At 39.0% G+C, this 18,098-nt stretch overlaps 1 protein-coding gene across 2 annotated transcripts in view; it reads right to left on the minus strand.

Annotated features, from left to right (window-relative positions):
- LOC114650767 (radixin) overlaps positions 1 to 17,302 on the minus strand; it is a 98,311-nt gene extending 81,009 nt beyond the window's left edge. The window contains exons 1-2 of one of the 2 annotated variants that reach the window (XM_028800607.2): positions 17,104 to 17,302; positions 4,440 to 4,526 (exon numbers count right to left, since the gene is read on the minus strand). In XM_028800607.2, the coding sequence (XP_028656440.2) occupies positions 4,440 to 4,451 (12 nt within the window). In that variant the 5' untranslated portion in view covers positions 4,452 to 4,526; positions 17,104 to 17,302. Of the gene's footprint in view, positions 1 to 4,439; positions 4,527 to 15,847; positions 15,870 to 17,103 lie in introns of those variants that run through there. The other variant, XM_051926185.1, reaches the window with a different exon arrangement.
- Positions 17,303 to 18,098: the final 796 nt, after the last annotated feature.

The raw sequence follows: 18,098 nt of genomic DNA on the forward strand, positions 1-18,098 counted from the left end.
CTGCACGCTCCCATTCTTCATAAAAGTTATACGTTTTATATTTTTTTGAGGGACTCGTTTCTCGGATTAAAATAAAGCACTTTTTAGGCACAAAACACAGTTCAAATTTACCAAAGTCTTAAATGCTACTGCAGCATTTGACATCAACTGCACATATTTGTAAATTCAACCTTACTGTCATATGTACTCAGTACAATGGAAATCTTATTCTGAGAGTCCTCTGGCAATAAACAAGAATGCACAGCAACAGAAAAGAACAGACATCAATAAACAAAAACACTTAGGTGCAAAAGAAATGCAAAAACAAAAACAAACAGAGGTAAGAGTGCACAAGCAAATAAATGATTCAATGTAAGCTCTGCAGGCATATATGGTCTCAAGATGGCCTTCCATCCTCCACACACACAAGCTACCCTGCAGTGCAGAGGGGAGAGGCAGTGGATGAGTTTTATTTATATACCTGATGGCATAAGGGGGGAAAAGGTCTTTCAGCCTTATTGTTCTAGCTGCTATACTCTTGTAGCATCTCCCCGAGTATGAACATTCATGTTGTTGGTGGGTTGTGTCCTTGATAATGCTATGTGCCCCCCTGAGAACTCTGGTGTTATAGATATCCTCTAGTGCAGGGTGTTCTGTTCCAATGGGACTTTGTGCCAATTTTACCATCCGCTGTGTAACCTTGCAGTTCTATGCTGTATTGTTCCCAAACCACACTGTGATGGAGTAGGTGTGGATGCTCTCGGTTGTGCATCTGTAGAAGTTGTGTAGGACAGTGCGTGGCAAGCCAAACTTCCTCAGCCTTCTCAAAAAATACAAACATGGCCTGGCTTTCCCTGCCAGGTCTGTGATGTGGTAGGTCCAAGAGAGATCCTCAGAGATGTCAATACTAAGAAATTTAAATGCCCAGTCTCTCCAATGTATGGTTGGTGGATGCTGTCTCTTTCTCTGTGTGTCAGCCGGAGCATCAGCAAGGGCTGAAACGCAAGCTTTGAGTGCATGTCCAGCGAGGTTACCTGGGCTGGCTGGCTGCCTTCCAGGAGTTTAGACTTTGTGAATGGGGGCACTGAACCCTCACTAGTCCCCTTCCTGCCCGCTGACTCGGTGTTATGGGCCTCAAAGTGGGCATGGAATTCATTAAACTCATCCGAAGAGAAATAGCCGTCAGTAGTCCACCGTCTACTTCTGTCTCTGTACCTTGTGATGTGTTCCAATTCCTGCCACATACTCAAACAGTATCAGCAGTAGTGTAGTGACCTTACAGTTTATGTCCATTTCTTCTTGGCTTCTCTAACAGCTCTGTATAGATGTCTGGATTTTTTTGTACTCGCTAGCATTGCCTGAGGCATATGCCTTGGAGTGAACATGAAGCATAAAAGGGACCTCTGAATTGATCCATGGTTTATTGTTTGGATATAACCAGATGTGTTTGAAGGGCACAATAAAAATCCGTTCAAGTGCTTATGTAGCTGGACAGTACTAAACTGTATTCATCGAGGATAACAGTGCCATCCTCATTCATGGCAGCAATCTTAAAATCAAACCACTGAGTATGCTGAAAGCAGCCCTGAAGCTCCAGCTCAGTTTCTTCTATTCACACTTTAACAGTTTTCCTTACAGTGGGAACTTGTTTGAGGAGCTGTCTGTATGCCGGATAGAGGATGCAGAGATATGATCGGACCATACAAAGTGAGGGCGAGGTACAGACTTGTATGCCTCCTTCACATTACTATACTCATGATCTAGTGTGTTTTTCTCCCATATAGGAAAAGTAACGTGATGTTGGTATGCTTGCATCACAGTTGGTAAGTTACAATGGTTAAAGTCACTAGCCAATGTAAAGACTGCATCAGGAGGTTTGTTTCTTGTACATTTAAAACCTCATACATATAATGTCCCCATGGCAGCCAGGGGATATTGTCTGAAAACCTGGTTTCAGTGAAGATCAACACGCAGCAGTCGCTCACTTCTTGATGGGACAGAATCCTGGTTCGGAGTTTATTCCTCTTATTTTCAAGAGATCAAACATTTCCAAGCAAAAAGCTGGGTAGTTGTGGTCTGCTGACCCTAGCCGTCAGCTTAGCATGTAATCCATCTCTCTTGCCTCACCACCACTTGGGTCACTCCTTCCTCCGTCTGTGTTCTTCACTCTGCTCCTTTCTTCAAATGGGCCCCACCCAGAGAAGTTCTAGCAGAGGAAATAGTCCAGTTCTGGCCAGTTAAGAATAATATCATGAGGTTGTTGTTTACCAATCTCTGTCATAAATAATCAGTGCAGATGAGGTATGCCCATCTAAAAACTTAAAAACAAATAGCAAGACAAACAAAGATGGTTGCAGGAGGAGTACACAGAGGCCTCAGCCATGATGGGAGCCATCTTTAATATTTAATCTTTCCAAATTTGTGACAGCATTAACAAAAAACCACCACAACTAGCTGACCATTAAAATATTACATCCAAACAAAAGCCAAGTTGACCGATGCTCACTAAAGAATACTGACATTCATGAAAGTTTCTGCAATATGAGTTCATGTGAGAGTATAAAAGAAGTAAGGAACAAAAAAATTGGGGAAGAAAACCATGCTTAATTAATATGCAGAAACTTTTCAAAACTGAATTTTGGTGTTTAATTCCTAAATTGTGAATAAAGGTTCTCTGAAATGTGCTGTACCATCAAATTTCATATCCAAATGAGAAAAGAATATATAACAATGGTAAATATGATTTTATTTACATTTTTACAAAAGAAAGAACTAGAACTTTTGGGATCCAGTTCAACAAAAACAAACTGATTTAGAAATTATACTTAAATGATAACACCACAAATGTACCTAAAGGGTCAACCATCTAACAGCTGGGAGAGAGTTAGACTCATGCCTGACAGCAATTTTGCCAAACTATCAATACTTGAAGGGTAGTAAAGGGACACATGCAGAAATAACATGTTTATTGTCACAAGATTTAGCGCTCAATTCATCCACTGCAAAACCTCTCTCTTTCTTGAAAGAGCCAAACTAATCCTAAAGTGTTTGAGTAAGCCAATCGATTGTACCTATATGAAAAGAAAGGATGACACCTTCCATAAAAGGTTTTACTTTGAAAAAAGTTAAATATTCAAATTAAGTATTGTTAAGAAAACAACTGTTAGACCAAGGTGAAATGGGCAGTGGAAGCCTCTCCTTGACAGTCCTCACCAATTTGTGTGCTCTAATGATGCATATAAATAAGCATTCAAGCACCTATACCTTTTATAACATAGCTTTTGAAGCAACAGTGTTGTTATTGACAAGCAGGAAGCAAACAAAGCAGATGGAGAAAATGCGTACAATTTGGTAAACAGACACTAATGTTTGTCATTTAAAATGGCAAGCACAATAACCAAAGTTTATCATAGTTGTTGGTGTCATATCATTTGCAATTTTAACCATTCTAAGCAAAAGACAATGGTATCAGCAGTAACTTTTAAAGTGGTTTTTAGCAGTAAAGAATATCCTTACGAACCTTAAAACCTAGATTGATGACAGAGTACAAAATTGACAAAAAACAAAACTATGCTCTACCACTTATCTACCTATAGAGGTCCTTCAGAAAAAAATATTTTTCACACGAATTACACTCAGAACTCTCATTGAGCCTCTTAACAAACCTTTTTTCTTGCTATGTGACTTCAGAAGTGTACCAGTGTTTTGGAGGTTTCAGACTTTTTTTTATTTTTTTTTATTAGCAGTTTTTTTTACTGAACTATGGAAACCTTAGGATATATTTTTACAGACACTTAATGCCCTGAAGTCTTTTAAAGATGCTACTTGTCTCTTAGTTCATGTCTATTATTCTGCCATTCATTTTGAAAGGAAAATCTAAACAGTTCAATGCTTCTGGCGGGACCAAGCACATTTCACCTCTTAATAGGTTTAGAACTCCAATGATATTTCAGATGTTTAGAAATTGCATTAACTGCAGACTCCAACACAAACATGGAATGCTAGTTTATTAATCAATATTTTGGTTAAACACACGTTTAAGACGTTGTAAGCATACAGCTGGATGATTTTAAACATGGATTAAGGAACACAAGTAACAAATTGTTTTGTTGAGGTTTTCATATTGTTTGCTGCTGTTCGAGACTTTTTTTTATCAGAAATATCATCTCCATTCCATACAAAAGCATAACATTAACATTTTTTCTCGGCTATCATTGCAAACTACATGGGGCAAGTAACTCACAAAAAAGTATTTTTGGGTGTAGTATTCCTATAAAACATCACACTCAATAATGTTGGCAGTAAGATCACAGAAAATAATCAGATAACCATATTGTTTGAAATTTTTAAACTATCCCCTACAAAAAAGTATTTTTAAAAACTGCAAAGGCTTCCACAACTGTGAAGGAAGGAAAACTGCTTTGACAAATGCATTAATTTTGGAAAGAATAAAGTCTTACCGGTTTTGGCATCTTTCGTTGCCTGTTCTCTCTTCAGCAAGATTAATAATGAACTGCTTCCCATACAGTGGCAAAATCTTTAATAAGCTAGGAAGGAAGCAATAACAATACCTTAATATTCTACAAAGAAACATTTGTTTGTGCAAAATGCAAATTTTATGCTAAGTAGAAAAGGAGCAATAAAACCTCATTTGGTAAATGAATAAAGAATGTTTAAAAACAAAAAGTAAAAAAATAAAGATTAATCCTGCTTGGGAAAAAAAAATACGCAAAGAAAAACACAATTATAATCAACTTTGTAAAAAAAACGTTATTGTCAAATTTTTCCCCCATTCCTTTAGGTAAGTGGGATGCAAATACCAACTTTGTGTTAAACATTTAATATACAATGCATATCATAAGCCAGCAAATCATGTATGTTCCTTTGTTGTGGAAATAGTGGTGATCCAATTCCAGTCAGTCAAAAAGAGATACACAAAGCATTACTGCATATAAAAAGTAATACAGATCCACTATGATCCAGGAAAGCACATGAAACTAATGTTTTAGAAGTCAACAACCTTGCAAAAAAAGAAATTTGCCTTCTTCGTACATACGTTTCTCCAGAGGATGCATTCAGTACTTGTGGGAAATGCTGTCACAAGCCAAAGACCATCCTTCAAGCTGGCAAGTATGCACATCAACAGCTAGTTGAACACACACACCCCATCATCCAGAGTTTACTCATCTCCCATTAACAGCAGCTAGTAGCAAAAGACAACTGTTGAAACAGCAAGCTAAATATGGGATTTTGGAGCATAAAGCATATAAAGATAATTTATTGTTTGACAATGTAACAGCTCTTCAGGACTGGCCAGTGATAGCGTGACATCTTCTAGATCAAGTGATACTGAAAATTACAAAAGTGATGATTTTGCTTGAACATTAAACTAGGATGCCAATTTGTAATGTGAAAGCTTATCACAAAAGTGCCAGGTTGCAGTTCACTGGATCTCCAAGTGAAATAAATATATCAGGTACAGATGATCCCTTGCAGAATTTTAGTTTATTCTAAATGAGAGCATGTTGGATATAGAATTGTGACTGAGCCCAACATGTGCACAGCAACTGATCTATCAGCACAACTAAAACCAAAATACATGGTTCTAAGTGCTCCAATATCAGGTGTGATAAATTGCTGGCATTCTTTGCATTTGAAGGCATAATTCATAAGCCTTGCACTGAAATGTACTGGTCAATAAAAATGTTATCAGAAAAACCTTATGGACAGCAGGTCACAAATTAAAAAAAAAAAAATTTCTCCCAATTAGGTTGTATATGCTCCGCAACCTGAAGCTTGCTTTTGAAAAAACAAAAAAACAAAAAACAATTTAAACATAGGACATGAATCATGGAGTATGTTGTAACATTATTTACAAATATTAGATAACATTGCTTCCATATTACCCACACCTAGGGGCAGGCATGTAGTATCCACAGATCAGCCACAACATTAAAACCACCTGCCTATCACTGTGTATGTTACATGCCAAAGCAACTCTGAACTGTGGAGTCCATGCCTCAACAAAACCTCTGAAGATGTCCTTTGGTATCTTGTACCAAAATATTAGCAGCAGTTCTGTTAAGCTCTGTAGGTTGTGAGGTGGAGCCTCCATGGTTTGTTTTTTCAGCACATCCTATAGATGCTCAATTGGATTGAGATCTGAGGAACTTGGAGGTCAGTCATGCTAACACGTGGAACACTTTGTCATGTTCCTCAAACCATTCCTGAACATTTTTTTTCAGTGTGGCAGGGCAAATTCTCCTGCTGGAAGAGGCTACTGCCATCAGAATATAAATACCGTTGCAAAAAGGGGTGTACATTGTCTGCAACAACTTTTATGTAGGCGATTCTCCAGACCACGCCACCTTCTTCCATTGCTCTATCGTCCTGGCTCTGATACACGCGTGCCTATGTAGGGTCCTTCAACATTGGATGGGGGTCACCATGGGCACTCTTACTGGTCTGTGGCTATTGCAGCTCCATTCACAGCAAGCTGAGATACATGGTGTGACACCTTTCTCTCAAGGCCAGCATTAAGATTTTCAGCAGCATTATATATAAGTCAATGTATGTGTATCTGTATGCAGTAGCTTTTACCTGCGACTTCGTCCACACGGGACTCATTTTTAATATACTTTTTTTATCGGAAATATATATATGAAGTTATAGTTATTGTCTGTGACTTTGTTCGCGTGGAACTTCTGACGCCGTGGGAGCGTAAATATCTAATTGGTTTTTAGAGGATTTCTTTATAAACGATATTTTTTTTTTTATTATTTATTGGGCGGCACTAATATTACCAGGCTCATGGGCGAACTTACGCATGAGCAAGCTATGTAAAACTGACCGTGGGAGAAACAATCTTCACTTAAATCTATGCCAGCATATTTCAAAGTTTGGCCCGGAGACTTATTTATCATCATGGCGAAACATACTTTGAGGGGAAATTGCAGTCTCTTAAAGTCAAAGGGGAGGTCATTGGATATCAGAGGAATGCGTGGCACGAACACTTTCTCCTTGAGCACATCCGGTCAAAATAATGGCTTCGATTACATTTTTATGCAGGGCTCTGACTTGCAGTCTAGTGCCATTACATAGTTTCGGTGGTTTTAAATTCTGAAGGAGCATTACGGGTGTGCTCTTCCGCAGAGTAAGCCTATGGTATGGAAAACCCGGTGGTTTAAGTGAATTTAAAAACTCTACCGGATAGTTAACGGCTTCATCTGCATTACAGAGTATCGACTTGTAGACCATTTCTTCTCCGTCAAAGGACTTCAGCAACATGTCATTAATGAACGCAGCTTGATCGTTTTTTGGAGTCAAAATGGCCCGTTCACAAAACCATTCTATGGGCTTATTCTGTATTTGAGCAATGCCTGCATAAATGTGATCTATCAGTTCCTGGACGGTAGTCACTAATGTGCACAACTCGTCCAGGACAACAATTATATCATCTGTTGATGGATAATCACCGTTTCCTATTTTCATTAAAAAACAGTGGAACCTCAGTTTGCGAGTAACTTGGTTTACAAGTGTTTTGCAAGACGAGCAAAAATTTTTAATAAATTTTGACTTGATAAATGAGCAAGGTCTTGCAGTACGAGTAGTATGTATATGCTTTGTCTGCTGAGCGTCATGTGATCACAACTGAGCGGATGGTTCTTCTCTCTCTCTCGCTGCGGGATTGTGGGCAATCGTCTCCTATTCTCCGTCTGAGTCGGCGTGCCTCACTCATATAGTCAACATCCGTATGAGCGTATACTGTTTACTACAGCATTGTGACTGTGTGTGTATGTGTATGTGCTCGCTCGTGTATGTGTGTGCTGTGACGTGCACCTTAAAACACGAAGCTGAGTCTCAGTACATTAGCAACACCAGCTTTATTCAGCTTGAAACAGCAACAGCGCGGTTATTTATACACAGACACAGCAGTCAGGCAGGGCCCTGCACATTTATAATGTTCCTTGTATCACCCATCGACGGCAGGCGCTTATAGCATGTCCGCGATCTTTTCGGATTCGCTTTTACGGTGAACTGCTACAGCGCTGGGAGACTGATTGCTTTGGGATGCTCTTCCGCATGTCGTCCCGTTGGGTGCAATCCCACAAGAGTTTAGAAACTCACTCACACCAGCCATGATTCTTTTCAAAAGGTAAAGTGCAGGTTAATTTGTTTTATGTATTTTTACTTTATATTTTGTACTAATCATTTTTATACGAATAGTTCTGAGTTGTGGAACAAACTATCTGAGTTTCCATTATTTCTTATGGGGAAATTCACTTTGATATACGAGTGCTTTGGACTACAAGCACGTTTCCGGAACGAATCATGCTCGCAAACCGAGGTTCCACTGTATCTGAAAATTGAGCAGCTGATACATCGCCTTTCAGATATACTCTCATATTTTTGGTAAGTTTGAGTATTTCTATTGAGGGCCACAAAACACATCTTTTCAGACAGGCTTTACTTTCATCAGCTCGGGTTCCTCTAGGTACCACAGGTAAAGTTTTGCAAACATCTCCTGCCAACAGCATTGTCACACCACCCATCAGGTTTTTGTTACTGCGAATGTCCTGTAGAGTCCTATTTATAGCCTCAACGCCTCCCTTGTGCACCATTGTAATTTCATCCCAGACAATTATTTTAGTATTTTTTAATACTTTGCCAAGATTGCTTGTTTCGATATGTTGCAGATGAGGGTCTCTATACGTGTTAGGTCGAACGGCAACATAAAAGTTGCATGTGCAGTTCGACCACCTTCTAGCAGCATGGCGGTGATTCTGGAAAAGGCGACAGCTAAGGCAATGCTGTGAGTGCTCCTCACTTTCGCTAAGATCAAGTTAATGAGGTAGGTTTTTCCGGTGCCACCTGGAGCGTCTAAAAAGAAAAGTCGTCCCGAGTTTGTCTGTACACTGGTTATAATTTTATCGTACGTTAACTTTTTGTAGGATTCTCTTCAGAAGATTTTTTTATTTATTTCTTTCGGATGTTATTTGTGTATCGAGCCCTGCGTTTTTTTATTTTCTTCTGTGTTTGCGTTGGTAAAACCTGGGGTAACTCTTGGTTTGACGAAGATGAAAATATAGTGTCAGTTTCAGGTGTTGGAGATGCGGGTCTTTTTAATCCTTGTGTTGTTATTTTTCTGGTAATAATAACCTTTGGCATATTTGAAGTCGAAACTTTCAGAAGAGGATACTTTTTTTGTGAAACATAAGCATGAAAATGACCACTCGAAAGATTTGCTGTGAACCTAAGTCGTTTTACAGGGTTATCATTTATAGACCGAACTGCACAGCATCAGGTTGCTCGCGCAAATGATGCATGGCTGTCACTCACGTTACCGTCAGGCAGAAACAGAAACATCCCCTTCGTCATTCCATGCATGCGCGCCGTGTCGCCCCTCTTCTCAGTGGCAAGAGAACGGATATAGTTGACGCCTCCCAATTCACCCCCTTAGGGATGGAATTTCAAAAAATCCTTTCTTAGCAGTTATCCATGTCATTATAGGAATGCACTGTCAATATTTCAGCCCTTTAGGTCCAGTGGTTTGGTCTGTGCGTTGTCTGTCAGTCAGTCATGGAACTGTTTTATATACAGTAATCCCTCGCTATATCACGCTTCGCCTTTCGCAGCTTCACTCTATCGCGGATTTTATATGTAAGCATATTTAAATATATATCGCAGATTTTTTGCTGGTTCGCGGATTTCTGCGGACAATGGGTCTTTTAATTTCTGGTACATGCTTCCTCAGTTGGTTTGCCCAGTTGATTTCATACAAGGGACGCTATTGGCAGATGGCTGAGAAGCTACCCAACTTACTTTTCTCTCTCTCTTGCGCTGACATTCTCTGATCCTGACGTAGGGGGATTGAGCAGGGGGGCTGTTCGCACACCTAGACCATATGGACGCTCGTCTAAAAATGCTGAAAGTTTATCTTCATGTTGCTCCCTTCTGTGCAGCTACTTCGTGAAGCGACATGCTGCACGGTGCTTCGCATACTTAAAAGCTCGAAGGGCACGTATGGATTTTTGATTTGTTTGTTTTTCTCTGCTCCTGATGAGGGGGTGTGAGCTGCCGCCTTCAACAGCTTTGTGCCACGGTGCTTCGCATACTTAAAAGCCAAACAGCCGTATTGATTTGTTTGCTTTTCTCTGTCTCTCTCTGACATTCTGTGCTCCTGACGCGCACTCCTTTGAAGAGGAAGATATGTTTGCATTCTTTTAATTGTGAGACGGAACGGTCATCTCTGTCTTGTCATGGAGCACAGTTTAAACTTTTGAAAAAGAGACAAATGTTTGTTTGCAGTGTTTGAATAAAGCTCCTGTCTCTCTACAACCTCCTGTGTTTCTGTGCAAATCTGTGACCCAAGCATGACAATATAAAAATAACCATATAAACATATGGTTTCTACTTCGCGGATTTTCACCTTTCGCGGGGGGTTCTGGAACAGATGTTCCAGCATCACTTCCGAACGGCTGGAGCGATTTTCATGAAACTTGGTAAACATGTTTCTCATTGGTTGACTAAAAATACTGTAAGGAGAAATCAACCCTAACACACCCCCTTCTGGGTAGGTTGGGGGTTGATCTTATGGTCTTGTATGCATGTTATCATCCAGTTGACACTCTGAACCACCACCAGAGTGCAAACTGGAGGTGACTGCCAGCATTCTTCATGTTTGAGCACCACCATGCCCCTGTTGCTTTTGAAGTTAAATAGAGTTGGCCAGTGCAGAGCGCCAACTGGATGATAATATACATACAAGACCGTAAGACAAGCACATTAGTGAGTCTTCATTGTTTGTTAATTTATTTTTATTTTAATTATAAAAAAAAAAACACCAAACTTTATTTTCCTCCTGGGCAACGCTGGGTATTTCAGCTAGTTTGTTCTATAGTAGCACTTTTGTAAGATCGGAACAGATAGACTTGTCATCATTCCCACATGTATCAATGACCCTTAGGCGCCCATGATCCTATTGCTGGTTCATCAGTTGTCCCTCCTTTTGCTACTTTTTATAGATACTACATACCAAGAACACCCCACAAGACGTGCAGTTTTGGAGATGCTCTAACCTAGTCGTCTCACCAATCACAATTTGGCCCTTGTCAAAGTTGCTCAGGTCCTTACGCTTGCCCATTTTTTCTGTTTTCAACATATTACCTTCAAGAACCGACTGTCAGCTTGCAAACTGATATATCCCACTACTTGACAGGTTTCACTGTAATGAGATAATGTTATTCGCATCACCTGTCAGTGGTTTTAACATTGTGGGTGATCAGTGAATGTCTGCAGCAACCAATTGGGTGGGTTTGAAAGTAGGGCATTTGTTTATTTCTTAAATTGCCCATACCATCTTTACTTTCAAAGAAGTAGTAATATTTATATCTATGAATGAAGACAACTGCCTGATTGGCTCACTAATTTTCAATTATAAAAGGAAAGGCCCACCAGAATATTTATTCGTAATACTGCTTAGCTTCAAAGTCTTTTTTAGGACTTTCTTTTAAAAATCAAATGTGTATGCATTCCCCTCATTTGCATCCTAGAGTAAGTTCTTCCTTAAAGTAAGGGTCATTTCTCTTTTCAATGGTTACAAATAAAAGTTGTTAAAATTTTTTAATTATATAAATCTTAAGTTTTATTTTTACAATAGTGTCACATCCTCAAAAAACATTTATAAATACTATCAACAAATTTCAATGAAGAAAACTACAAAATAAATAAATGTATCAGCCCCATTTATTTTTTGAATAGTGGACACACTATCAAACACACTACTCACACCATGTTATAAAGTGTACAAAGTTTAAATAAATACTGTATTTAATTCAGCATTTATTTTGTATTATTTTCCAAGCAAGTTTTATTAAAAGGCAAAGCAAAACTAAAATAAAATTCACAACAATGCATCTGTACAGTAAGCACATGTTTCAAGCGGATAGCAGAGTTGAGCCTTCTTGCCCTCAAACAACCAGGTCACGGGTTATTACTGTGGCTATATGTGGAATGTATACATTATTCCCCATATCCAAATGGTTTTTCTCTGGGTACTCCCATTTCTTTTCATATTCCAGAGCTGTGCAGGTTAAGATTAAAGCAACCTTAAGTGCCTGGTGCATATACAGAGTATAGCAAAGTTTATACTTGCATGTGCAACAAATAGTCACTGTCTGGCACTGTGATTAGGAAGTATGTAAATTTGCAATTCCACAACATAACTGAAAATTTGGCAGTGCCATACCAGTTTTTGATTTAGATCTCTTTAGGAGTCATCTATTAGTACGTTCCCATTTTGATTCCTGATATATATCTCAATGTATACAGCACACTGCATAATGTTTCTTGCCTGGTGCCCAAAGTAAGATAATTGTGATCAGAGATTTTTCAGGTAAGGAACCCAGATGTTTCAGAGCAAGATAGTTATTTAAGAAGACTATTGCTTGAGCTTGTATGTTAAGGTGTACTCACATTGGCAATTTGTTCTGCCCCTGAGCACATTTGTCCACATGGCAAACAAATTAGACTATGTGGGGGTTACTAGTGTGATCGCTGCATGCCAGGCCAACCATACCGTGCCCTGGCTTTCTTGAAAGAGGTGGGGACGAACACGGTTCTGTAGCATTCAGAAACAGTGTGATCACCAAACGTGCCAGAGCATGGAAAACAGACAAAACGTCAATGATGCGACAAGTCAGAGAGTGCACTCCTCATTTCATTCAATATCTTTTGAGTTAAAAGCAGGTTATTTTCATCTTACAGATGAATGTGAATTATAATTGGCAAGAAAAGCTACAAATTCCTCCCTAAACATCATTTGTCACAGTAAAAAATCTTTTTGTATGAGCAGCACAATTAACAGCAAAACGCTGCGCTGCACACTCAATAAATCTGTAGGAAGATAGAGTGCTGTTCTGCCCTACAGGACTTCAAAGCAACCACAAAATAAGTAAAATCGTTTTGACATGCAGACTTTCACTCCATGTTCGAATCTTATTTTGGCTTTTCACGAAGTCACAGGGTCATGACAAAACCGTGCCTGGGCCCTGAACATTAAGTGCAATGTGATTGCAAGCCAGCAGGGGAGTGGGGAACAATCGTGCTTGGGCACAGTACGGAACAAACATGCATTGTGTGAGTACACCCTTAAACGCATTAAACAAAAGAAAGTGAGCTGATCTGAAAAATTCCAATATTATTGAGTTATTGTTCCTCTGGAGCTACTTATCTTTAAACAGCTTTAGGTATAATCTGCTGCTAAACTTATGTTTTTACTTTATAACTGGAGTTTATGGTGGACCATAGGGTGCTAAATTGACAGCAATTATTGATAACTGGATCACAGAGAAAAGCATAGAAAGGATTTTGTACAAGATTTCCTTTACAAGGCTACCAAAACACAGCCAAATATGTAAAGCTTTTAATTCAGTTCTCTCTGGAAAATACTGTACATTGCAGCGTAGCAAATCAATACATTTGAATTAGTCTATTCTGTACACTGCACTTGAACAATATTACCCAAGTTACTGTATGTCACACAGCTTATAAATCAACACATCCTTTATAACCACAGGCCATCTATCCATTAATTTATTTTGAGAATATTTTTCTGGTCAGGGTCATAGGAAACCTAATAATACTTTTAAGAAATAAGGACTAGGCATAATTCAGTATTAATTACAATAATACTTGACACTTAGTTAACATCAGCAATCACATACACAAATCAGACAAACATAAGACCTCTACTTTCCTGACAATATATTAGTAGGTCTTTTAATAACTTTGTTTACTGTTATTTATCATAAGTCATGATAAATTAAGTCATTTGATTATCTTAGGTTCTTCTGGGGTTTTGCGAGCCAGACCTGATGCTATTAAATAGGAAAATGATTGAAAGAAAACTAATGAGGAGTACAGTTAAAATGTATAGTTGTTCACTTAACCGAACATCACCAATAGTTACTAAAAGATTAAATGTTTTGAAACAGAGTCGCAAGGTCATTGGTTTACTGCAAGAAAAGGGTCACTGACCGCTCATTCACTGCACATCATGACCTAGACTATCAACAAATGAACAACGCTTTCATACAGTATGGTCAACAGTGTTAACTCAAAAACACTCAGAAATTTAAGTCAATTAGCTTAGTACCAAAAAGGAGGAGCACAATATTTTTACAACAAAAACCCGTGCACACATTCTAGGTTTACAAGATAACTTCACTAAATGTATTTTTAACAAAAGAAAAATGTTTGAGAACAAATACTCATACAAGTCATTGTTGTCTCTCCCAATTATAAGAGATTGCAAATACCCAAATAAATTAAATCTGCCAAACTACAAGCTAAAAGGGGATGGTTCAGAGAAAACCACAACATCAGCAACACTCAGTCTTGGCATATTTTTTGTCCAGAGTTTGCCTAAAGCTGCCAACAGAGCCTTAAATTACCTGCTAAAGTTTAGTCTCTAATGCAGTACTACCAAGGTGCAAAGCACTCCTTAATCGTGCTCTCACTAAAGTGCACTTTAAGATGTCTTACATGCAGGACTGTAATATTCTCTAGGAATTGTGCTACTTGCAGCTAGTAGGCAACATTTGTGGGAACCAAAGTGCATCACCTGCATTTCCTATTATAGACAAATGATGTTGTTGAAAACTGAAAATAGAAGTTTCAAGGTAAGGTTGATACGCTCACAGATCATGGCAACATAGTGGCAGTGTGTTTGTTACATTCGGAATTTTACAGTACTCTGTACTATTAATGAACTTCCTTAACAGATTTTCAAAAAGACAGCTAAGAGGAACAACAAATGAAACAAAACCACAATACTGACATTACAGGAATACTTGCTCTACCTAAATATTAGCGAAAGAAGGAAATTTTACCTGCATGTGCAAGATTTACTATTACAACATTGCAGAAGTTAACTCTGTCACAGTACAACAGTCAGATAACCAAAGTGCTTGCTCCATCACAAACAAGGCTGCATGCCATATGTGATTTTCATAAAAAGTTTAATAATTTTACTTTTTGTCTATTACCCTATTTCTGACAGGTATCATCTTTGCAAATGTATAGTGTAAAATAAATTGGTTAATTGTTGATAAGAGAAAAGCTCACTTTGCTTCAAGATCCAACACAATAAAACCCTGAAAACAATCCTTATCTCATTCATGGACTTGACTCACATTTTAACAAAAAACAGGTACAAATAAATAGATTAGTTACAATTTGATTCACCTACATCACATTAAAAACTAAAGTATCTAATTATAATTAAGAAATGTGTCATCAAAAACATTTTAAAACAGAACCTAGTACAAATATAAAATAAAATGAAAAGCTTCAAAGGTAGTTTTTTTTTACATATTCAAACAGTATTTAAACTAAGAAATGTAGAGTGTTACAAATAACTAAAGAGGAAACCTTAAATTACCTGTTAAGGATACAAACGAGCATAGAGAACATGAAAACTAGTTTAATATACGAACATTTTTATAAATTATACATCTCCGGTTTTCTAAAAAGTGTGACTGTGAAAAGCGAACATAAACAATATTATGTTTCCGTAATACAAATGTACAAATTTAAAACAGTGACCTGATTTAGCCACGTGGGCTGCTTCCAAAGTGTTTTGTCGCCAAGGGGTGACAGACATTGACACCAGTAGACATACAATTGGACAATGAAGTTGTTCGGGGCATTTTTGTTATCAATGATACATTTTGAATGCGTAGGTAAATACAGTAAAACGCTGGGGAAAGTCTGTCTCCATCACAGGCACCTACATCTTTTCACCTGATCGTTCTCACCAAATTTATCAATGTCTAGTTTAGGAAAACAAACAAGGAAAAAAATCTACCTATCGAATTAAATGATGCAGTCGTCGATTATCCACTATAGCTACAAGAGTCACAATAACAACACTCTTAAATCCAATTTCCAGCTCTCTCTACTTGAACACTTGCTCACGCGACAGCAGAAAAAAACGGCCACTGCATCACCCCCACAGAGTTCAGGTGGGTGGGGGCAACAAAACCGAGTCACAACGTGCTTGACGCAAGGAACCAGCGAGCCAATCGAACTTCAACTGTGGAATACGCAGCCAATCGTATGTAGCGCCGTCGTGCTCCCTGGTATATTCCAGATGGAGCGGATCCCGTACAGCGGAAACGGTATGCAGCAAAACTTTACGCTAAATTCTTAGCGTGCGCCGCTCCAACTACAGTACATGCTACAAGCTGCTCGAGTGCGGCGCAAAGTGTTCGTTATTTTCCCCTCAATAGAAAGAGAATTTGGAGCCAGACTTTGCGTTAGAGACATGTTGGCAGACATCCTTTAAAGTGATTGACTAGGCAACACACTTGAATCATTAACTTTCACTTCACGTCTCCAGTAAGTGACACATCGTTCCATATAGCCGAATTTTACAAGTGAAATTCTGTAACATTTCTTCAACTTTTTCAGGAGGAAGCCGACGAAGGGTAATGAGTATATATGGGGGGTCTCTTCTCCTCACAACTCATCCGGACACCGCTCACCTATAAAGGTCCCACTGTAGTACAGGCATTAAAAACAATATGACATTAACTGTATGTGACCAGAAATAAGCTTACCGTTTCCAGAGAACAACTACTGCAGGCCAGTTGCTTTAAAACATTTCCATTCAACTGCTGCAGGCCAGTTGCTTTAAAAACACCTTTCCATTCAAGATAATACAGGCTGTTTTTGGTCAAGAATGTCGCTGTTAAATAATAAAGCTAATCAGTCTTCTCCTTCAGCGCGCGGGGATAACCGTCCCACTGTCATTCCTTCAAACAGCATGGAGAATACGGGGTAGGGGGGAGACACTTTAAACTTTCGATTCGTCATTAAACTTTCAGCAAGCCGTGATCCAGTCTACAATGTACACCACTGTTATACACGGTACGATTACCAGAAAATTCGTTACGCGGATATTTGATCTCCTACACGGCGTGTCAAGGAAACTTTCTCAGTCTCCCAAAAGCACTAGCTGGCCTGGGGCCTGCAGAAGCAACATCGGTAGCCGAAACCCGGCGCAATCGTCAAGGCTTAAACAGAGCAAGAGACACACGAAGATGCACAGCAGGGACTTACCGACAAAACACCTATACCCTCCAGCAGCGTCCACAGAAGACCAAATAATTATGGTAAATAAAGGTATGTAAAACGGACCACTTCCCGCTTCACTCTCTCCCTTTACACTGCCTCCCCAATGCGTGGCGCTGGTCGTGGTATTGAACTCCCGTGAGGTTCACGGCTGTTCTATTGGAGACATGGAGCGAGTTACCTTCTCTGCAATATGGCCGTCCGGTGACGTGAGGCGTGGCGGCAGACGGGAGTGGGAGGGGGTCGTTGGCTTGACCCCTACTCTAGCACTCCGGAGCAAAAGCTACACCGAAATTTCATAAAGGATAACTATAGCGACGATAAAAATGAAGAATAATGGTTGCTTGACTTATTAAGGAATGCGTGCTGTTATCCTTCAACTGGTTGTCAAATAAGTGCATAGGGCAGTAAAAACAATAATACCCAGTTATCTAGTTATGTTGTCTAGAAACACGTTAATTTAAGAAATATATTAATATAACATTTGTATGTGACTGCTAACATTGTACCAGATACAAATACTAAATTGAAGGAACTGACTGGACCTAACCACTGGATGAGGTACCTTCTGTACAAAGTTTGCATGCTCTCCCATTGTAAGTGGGGAGGTTTCCTTCAACGGTGCCTAGACATGCTGTCCGTTTGATGTGTGAACTAAAAAGGGATTTGCATCAGTGTGACCTTCAATGGACTACCAGAAGATTCATTTTTGTATTGCACACATTAACACTAATATAAGTGCAGTCTCCCATTGTTGGTAAAGACAGCAAAATCATCAGAAAAGTGGGTGGCATAGTGACTCATCTGAAAAACAAACATAGGTGGAAATTTTTCAACCTCAATGAAATATGTTTTGTTAGTTCCAGTGGACTGATCATATATAGCATTATGATTCATGTACTTTCTCATCTTCATCCATTCATCTTCTTCACTCGCCTTATTCTAAACGGTGACAGGGAAGCTGAAGCCTATCCCAGCAAGCA

Source organism: Erpetoichthys calabaricus, chromosome 4, assembly GCF_900747795.2.
Source record: "Erpetoichthys calabaricus chromosome 4, fErpCal1.3, whole genome shotgun sequence".
NCBI classification, from domain to species: Eukaryota; Metazoa; Chordata; class Cladistia; order Polypteriformes; family Polypteridae; genus Erpetoichthys; species Erpetoichthys calabaricus.